The 8,574-nt window shown below is 33.4% G+C and overlaps 2 protein-coding genes across 2 annotated transcripts; both read left to right on the plus strand.

The window, feature by feature from the left end:
• Positions 1–698: 698 nt before the first annotated feature.
• On the plus strand, positions 699–1,091 carry LOC109216122 (pheromone-processing carboxypeptidase KEX1-like; the record flags this gene model as incomplete). The annotated part of the gene is made up of 1 exon (XM_019380253.1): positions 699–1,091. A coding segment is annotated over one exon (393 nt), but the record flags the coding sequence as incomplete, so codon positions are not given.
• Positions 1,092–2,226: 1,135 nt separating this feature from the next.
• Positions 2,227–4,837, plus strand: LOC109216123 (aspartic proteinase nepenthesin-2-like). Its single transcript, XM_019380254.1, has 2 exons — positions 2,227–3,121; positions 4,317–4,837. Exons 1-2 carry the CDS (start codon positions 2,227–2,229, stop codon positions 4,835–4,837), a joined length of 1,416 nt encoding a protein of 471 aa, XP_019235799.1.
• The last annotated feature ends 3,737 nt before the right edge of the window (positions 4,838–8,574 follow it).

Raw genomic sequence — 8,574 nt, forward strand, 5'->3', positions numbered from 1 at the left:
AGTTATTTTTACTACCTTATACAAAGAAAAGAAACGACCAACGAAAGGTATGGTACGGTTTCCTATGCGTAAGGGGAAAAAAGATAGTAATTAGTTTCACTGAAGTGTCTTACTGAAGAAGTATTTATACCCTACCCCCCCCTACCCCCCCCCCCACCACACACAACAAAAAAAAAAGAAAAGGAAAAAAAGATAAGAAACGAAGGAATGTTACTTGGAAAATGAAGCAGGATCAGGTGAATCTAGGAAGCGGAAAGTTTGAAATGATTCGAGTATCTTTCTGGGGGTTGCGGGAGTTCAGTGGAGCTGGGACGCAATTTATTTATTCAATTAGCTACTTTTTTCTTCTATTTCTGCGGTGTAGTCCTAATCCATGCATGTACATTATTCAATCATTATCTTTATGCCATTGTGTTTCTCATAAAAAAATTACTGTCAATGTAATCATGTTAGAATAACTAATTTTGGTAATGGTAGAGTCAAATATCCCAAAAGGGGTATATCTTGTTTAAGCTAGAACTGACGAAGTCGTATTTTAGCTGACTCCTTTCTTGTGTTAAGTTCATGCATGTAGTAAGGATGTTATACATGACTTATCCTAAAAGACAAACCATGTTAGATCCCAAATCCTTGCTATTTGATCTTTATGGAAGCCCAAGCAGCTCTAATTTAACTTCTAATATTTCTATCAAATTAAGGGTTCAGTACCTCGCCGATTTCATTTGTTCGGTTATGGCGGTGATGAAGATAATGGGATCTACTTCTTTGATGATGGGAGTGACAGTGATTATGGTGGTAGTAGTGACAATGAGGATGAAGATGATAGTAATATGGAAGAAGATGAAGATGATTTCTTCGATGATATGGATGATGATGATGATGACGACGACGACGACGATGACAACAATGATGACGATGATGACACTGATGGTTTTGAGGATTTAGATATCCACGAGTATAGAAATCATGATGAGTTTTTTGACACTGTAGGGGGCTCTGATTTTGACAATTCCTCTGATAATGACCAAGATGCCCCTAGCAGTTCACACTATGACAATGATGACTTGAATGACAATGACACTGATGAATGATGATGTTGCAACAATAAACAGGGATTACGTTAGTTCTCGTGAAGATGCTAATGCCGCTTACATGTGCTGATAATTGTGCAACTTTCTGTTTCCAGCGGAGACCTAAAGCAAGGGGATGGATGCATCGCATGGCTTCTCCAGAGGACCTAATGTTGCAATTATTTTCACTGCAAAGGCAAAGAACAAACCCAGAGAGCAGTGAAGACAATTCAGAGGTTGGAAGAGAGCTTCTGCAACTCATATTGACATTTGATGCAAACAGTGATAATTCTTCTGATGATGGTGAAGATACTACGAGTGCTGAAGACTGTTTTTGACTGAGTTATTTGGTTGCAACCTCTATTTTCAACAAGTGTACATAAGATACTGAATAAATCAAAATCTTTTAACATGAATTTGTTATTTCTTTGTAATTGAGCTGAAACCTCCTGATGTCTATTCTCCTTGGATTGTCTCCTGTGGATTCTGCTTTTGTTCTGCTTCTCTTTGTCTGGCACGGTAGAGTACTTGCAAACAAGTTTTAAGACAGCCTATTCCTTTCAACAGCACCTGGATAGTTTCATTGGAGATCCCTGTTTTTAACTTCTTGATTTTTAACTTTTGTTTTCGGATAGGTGAAACTGACTCAATAGCACCAAATTCAGGGATACGACCTCGTAGGGGAGGCAAAAAGTATTAGGTGATTTTTTCCTATTTGTTTGTCTTGGTGGGCAAAATTATTCAGTCGAGATGTGCACAAGCTGGCTTGAACAACAACAGCCATTAAAAAAAGTCCCGCTCGTAACCTACTTATCTTAGGTAAAATCCTACAAGTGTTTCTACAGATCATGAAATAGAGAGGAGCTTTGTTGCCATCCTTAGTCCATTCGTCACTCGAGATAAGATTTTAACCATTTATATCTTCTTCAATGTTTTCCCTAACTTGCTCCTTTCATAATATATCAAAATAACGAAAAAGGAAAAGAATCAAGCTAATTAACTATAAATTTTGGGGTTGTCATTTATTAATGTTTTCCCTGTTTAGAAGATTTGATTATAAAGATCTTAGCCGATCAGAAAGAATTTAATTAGATTATATACCCTATATAAATGCTAGGACTTAAGAACATAATGTGCGAGTAATCAAGTTTTGGACATGGGAAATTTCCTTCATGTTCTAGCCATGGCACTGTTACTTGTCCTATTTTCCAATATCACAGTTTCAACAAGTGAAAACATTCATCTTTCCCTTAATTACACATCCATTTTGCAAGCCAGAAAAAATTTCATGGCTCTTGATATCTCCAACCTTTCTTATCATTCAACATCCTCTTACAGTTTTCCCCTTTACCATCGCGATGTATTCGAAAAATCAGAGTTCAAGGATTATGATTCATTACTCGATGCTCGTTTTGCTCAAGAAATGTTATTTTCCATGTCTGAATCTGAATACTCATCTGAAAATTCTACTGCAGCATATTATGCTCGTGGTTTAATTGTGAGTCCCTTTTGGATTGGCAGTGAATTACAACGTGAACTTTTGGTTATAGACACTGGAAGTCGTCACGTTTGGTGGCAATGTGGTCCATGTGAACCAAATAAATGTTATGAACAAAGGAGAAATTTATTATATGATTCAACACTCTCAAAAACATTCCAACAAATTAATTGTGTCACTGACACTTCAAGTTGTTTTCAAAGCCACAGCATTTCTTGTTCTAGACTAGAACAAAAATGTAATTATGAAACAATATATGGCGATGGTTCAACCTCGACTGGATTTATGGCATATGAAATGATAACATTTACTTCAATCCAAGATTCAGCAAAAATAATATTTGGTTGTGGGAAAGATCAAATGAGCGGGATTAAGAAATTCCCAAGATTAATAAGTGGAATTGCTGGTCTTGGTGCTGGTCTATATACAAATGGATTTGAGAAATATTCATTACAATCACAACTTGGTGCTACATTATTCTCTTTATGCGTTCCTAGTTCTACTTCAGGAAAGCCATCTACACTCAACTTTCACGACACCCCATGGAAAACTGGTGAGTTAACAATTTTACGCACTTTATTAATACACGTTACTCATTATAACAATAAAGTCCCTAAACTTTACCCATTATAATAGTGTACGCATAGACGAAGCTAGAATTTTGAGTTTATTTAGTTCTTGATTCTAAGAAGGCAACTTGCTGGATTTTGGATATTATTTATATATATTGAGTGATTTTTTAATTCAAATATAGAATTTTGTGATACTAAAGCAAGTTGATAAAGTCACTAAAGTTTATCCATTATAGCAGTAGATCCACCTAAACTTTGAGTAGATTTTGTCTTATAATAATTTAATTGTGACTTTACTGATATAATAGATAATCTTTTTTTTTTCAAAAATAAGATATATTGAGTTTATTTGGTTCTTGATTCTAAGAAGGCAACTTACTGGATTTTGGATATTATTTAAAATAACAGTAAGTATTTTTTTAATACAAATATAAAAGTGTGAGATATTAAAGTAAGTTGACAAAGACACTAAAGTTTATCCATTATAGCAGTAGATTCACCTTAATTTTGAGTAGATTTTGTCTTATTGTAGGTAAAATTTAATTGTGACTTTACTGATATAATAGATCAATTTTTTTTTTTCCAAAAATAAGATATATTGAGTTTATTTGGTTCTAATTCTAAAAAGACAACTTACAGGGTATTGGATATTATTTAAAATAATATTAAGTAATTTTTTAATACAAAATATAAAAGTGTGAGATATTTAAGAGCTCGTTTGGACATAAATTTTTTTTTACTTTTTTTGTAATTTTTTCATTTTTTGGCCATAAAATTTTCATTTTTCACTTGAAGATGAATTTGGGAATTTTTCAAAAATTTAAAAAACTCCAAAAAGCTATTTTTCAAAATTTCTCACTCAGATCAACCACAAAACTTTAAAAATAACCCAAAATTATATTCATATCCAAACACAACTCTAATTTTCAAATACCATTTTTACTTAATTTTTTTTTTGAATTTTGCAATTCTTATCTCCAAACGTCCAGTAAAGCAAGTTGACAATATCACTAAAGTTTATCCATTATAGCAGTAGATTCACCTTAATTAATTTTGAGTTGATTTTGCCTTATAATAGGTAAAACTTAATTGTGACTTTACTGATATAATAGATAAACTTTTTTTTTTCTCAAAAATGAGATTTACTCACCGTATGTGAAATTAACTTGACAACAGGTATAAGGACAACACTGATGAGGAACAATATTAATCCTTCATTTTACTATTTACGAGACTTGGAGAAAATTACGATTAACGATAGAGAAGTTCCTATTGATCCAGCACATTGGAATTTGGGTGCAGATAAAAATGGTGGAATGTTTGTAGATACAGGAACCACTATTTCACAATTTCCTGCTGATGTTTATGTCCAATTTAGGTATATATTTAGGTCTGAAGTTAAAGGTATGATATTGGATGAAAATCCACCAGAACCATTTGATACTTGTTATTTGGCAGATAATAATGTTAATTGGGCTAATTTTCCAGTTGTTAGGTTTTATTTTAAATTCAATATAATACCTCTTGAAGTGAGACAACAACAAGTGATGATATTGTATCGTAAAAAATACTGCATGGGTTTTCGTAGTTCGAGTCATAATTTTTCCATAATGGGTGCCAATGTATTACAGACTTTTGGGTTGACTTTTGATATTGATGCATGGTGGTTGACATTTTCACCAGATGCTTGTGAATGAAAAATATAAAAGGTTATTAGTATATTATTGTTATGTGTCAATTCGTTATGTTGGATGATAGTATTGTATGTTTATATATATGGCGATGTTTGACTAAACACGGAATTTAAAAAAGAAAGAACGCCTTTATTTTAAAAAAGAACGAAATATTGTGATTGCATTATTATATTTGTATAGTGAAATGTGCATATTGTTGATTGTAATGCGCTAATTAAACTCTTCTTCTTAGTCAATGAATTTTTGAAATATGATAATTTTAGAAGGCAATTAATTAGTTAGTCAACTTTTCCATATATGTGATAGTTTAGAATTTTTGACCTCTCAAAGGTGTAAACATTGAATTTTGAGATCATAAAAGGGGTATTAATTAATTATTACTTGTTACATACTGGGTGAGTGCTTAATATTTAATAATGAGATTCTATAAAGATAAGAAAGATCTATAAAGAGATGAACGTTGTTAGTTTGAAAATTTAGGTCAAATTAAACACATAAATTGAATAACAAATTAATTAGTTACCTGTCAAAGGACTAAATATAAATGGAGAGAGAATGTTGGCGAAGGAGCTTACGCCTGAAATGCACCCTTGAGCAATTCCCTACTAGGTCGACAAAATAACAATTAATGGAACATTCACTTATATAACAATCAAATTCAATAATAAATGTAAAAGCACCTACGGTCGTGTGTTCGAGTCACTCTAGAGGGAAAGTGTGAAAACACTGTAGATCCTCCTAATTTGGGAGGGTTTATTCAAAAAAAAAAAACACAAAAATATTGTTTAGGATACTGACTTATTTTCTCTAATAGTTTGAAAAGAACTTTATACTATCGGTATATTTTAACATGTTGTATTAGGTTACCTGCCTTATTTTCTAGGTTACAAGTCTCACTTATATAGTATATAAAAATACTGTAGCTTCTTCTTCTTTCTATTCTAATCGGTTGTATCAATATACAGAGCATAGCTCTTCTCTGATTTTCTCTCAAAATTCTCAATCTCAATTTCTCTCTTTAGCTGCACATTGTTAAATTCTTCACGTGTAAATATTTTTTTTATACCGTTCACATAACTTAATACTCTTTCAAAATATAGCAATAAGAACCAAAAAAGGAGAAAGAAAATAGAGAGAAATACCACGAAATCGTAGAAGGCACATACATTGGTAAAACCAGCTATGAGCGCCAAGGAAAGTATCGTCTCTTCTCGTATTATAGGAACCAACTTAGGCACTAAGATCAACTGCTCGAAAAAATTGAAGAGGAATTAATTTCAAAATTATTGTAAGCACAAAAATTACGTGAAATTAACTTGATCTACCGGACGAAATCAATTTGAACTTACACCTGAGAAAATGTTGCTCCACCGTAGCAAATCAACATTAGAATAGCAAAATTGTCTTTGTTGTATTGAAATCGAGCCCTCAAAAAGTACTACAAAATAATCAAAAAAATAAATAAGAAAATGTTAGTTGTGAGTTTTGAAGGGGAGCCTTGGCGTAACCGGTAAAGTTGCTGCCATGTGACCAGGAGGTCACGGGTTCGAGCCGTGAAAACAGCCTGTTGCAGAAATGCAGGATAAGGCTGCGTATGATAGATCCTTGTGGTCCGGCCCTTCCCCGGACCCCGCGCATAGCGGGAAGTGCACCGGGCTGTTTTTTTTTTAGGTGAGGTTTACTAATTCTCTATGGAATTGACACTTAAGAGAGCTATAGAATGAGTACCATAAATGGAGTTTGTATTCCACCCTCACCAATACCATATAAGAAAGCAATACTTGTTGCCAATGAAAATGTGGTGCTGCCAAAACAGGATAAAAGAACAATGAGAAAAGTTAATAAATCTGAGCAAAATGCACAATCAAAATGAAACACTCCGTTAAGTATGTGGCCATGCTTATTTCATTTCTTTCTTAAACTTATAATGCATACACTTCGATTTTATTTTGTTTAACCTAATCAACCCTATTTGAAGGGGCGCATTGGCGTAACTGGTAAAGTTATTGCTACGTGACCAGAAGATCACGGGTTCAAGCCGTGAAAACTGCCTCTTGTAGAAATGTAGGGTAAGATGCGTACAATAGACTCTTGTGGTCTGGCCCTTCCCCGAACTCCGCGCATAACGAGAGCTTAGTGCACAGGACTGCCCTAATCAACCCTATCGACCTTAGCTAACTTGGAATTGAAATGCAGTTAGTGATAGAATTTTCTGAAAAAGCAGGAAGCAGGGCATGCATAATCCATAGTGGGCTCTAAGTCAAACATACATGGGCTTTACTATTAATATGTGTTTGCCGAGAAGAATTAACTTAAATAGCCACTCATCGTGCCGCTTAAATTTAAAATAATTAGGGAATGTATAGTTCATATATAATATGTGTATAATCATGTATAATTTTGTATACATCAAGAAAAAGCAAACAATAAATCTAGCCTACTTGTATAAAGATCTTTATTGCTGAAGACATCCAACTTGGTATGGGGTTGGGACCCCATAATTGTGATTTGTGAAAGGATTTTTTTTCCTCCCTTTTTGGGTGAAAGAAGTTTGAGTAATGAAGAATAGAGAGGTGTAAAGTTGTTTTTCAAAAGGTAGGAACCATCAATGATAAAAAAAAATTATCTTCATGCATGCTTTTATATATCAATAGTCACCTTCACACTTCTTGATTCTGATATGTCAAAGGTTAGAAGCGGTGGCGGAGGCAGGATTTTCGCTAAAGGGGTTCAAAAAAAAAAATTAAAAAAGACTATGGGTTGTGGCCAGTGAGAATTTAACCAATTACAACACAAAAGTTTTGAAACCCTTTACCACTAAGCTACGCTTTTGGGTAATATGAAAGAGACTCTTGAATAATAAAAAATATTTATGACTTTTTCAACTACAAAGTAAGTACTTAAACAGGCATAAGATACCAACAACGCAATAAAATTTTTTTATGACTTTTTCAACTACAAAATAAGTACTTAAACAGGCCTAAGATACCAACAACGCATTAATGATAGTCTATTTTTCTTTTATAGTTTTTATTGGCACTACATATGTATCACGTTGTATTATTTTACCTACCAAATGTTAGAAGGTAGACTAGAAAGTTGTAGGTAATGTCATCATCTTACCTACTCTTGAGCAACCTAATAATATGGTAAAACGACGGAATATTTTTTGGACTCAGCGTTCTCTCTGAGGCTGAGGAATCATCGCCTCCAGACTCATCAGCATTATTGGTTAATATGGGTTGATTGTCGTTCTTATTAATACAAGTTGTCTCCTTTAGAAAAATTGTCATGTACTGCCGCGGCCGTTGAAGAAATAGATGACACCTTCATTAATCCAACAATTATTTAACAAATTATAACTGAAACTAAGAGCAATGTACAGTTAATTAGTGACAAAATAGAAATAAGAAGATGATAAAGAGAGATGTAAATTTGAGCTGTGGAGAGGAAACGAACAGCAAAGGTACCACATAAATATGCAGCAGAGCCTACACCCAATAGCAGAAGCACGCTTCTCTTCTGATATACAATCTGCCTAATTTAACAAATACAAATTCAAAATTTAGAGTCAATAAATTTCGAGTTAATATAAAGTCATAAATTGAAAAAGGATTAGGGCTAAAATTCAAATGAAATAATAATTGGGAGGCACTGAATGCCAGTCAGAGTCCTTACAACATAGTAGGCATAAAAATAGTTTGTAGTCCTCCTATATGCCATTATTACTTTAAAAAAAT

The sequence above is a fragment of the Nicotiana attenuata genome, unplaced genomic scaffold (assembly GCF_001879085.1).
Source record: "Nicotiana attenuata strain UT unplaced genomic scaffold, NIATTr2, whole genome shotgun sequence".
In the NCBI taxonomy this organism is placed as follows: Eukaryota; Viridiplantae; Streptophyta; class Magnoliopsida; order Solanales; family Solanaceae; genus Nicotiana; species Nicotiana attenuata.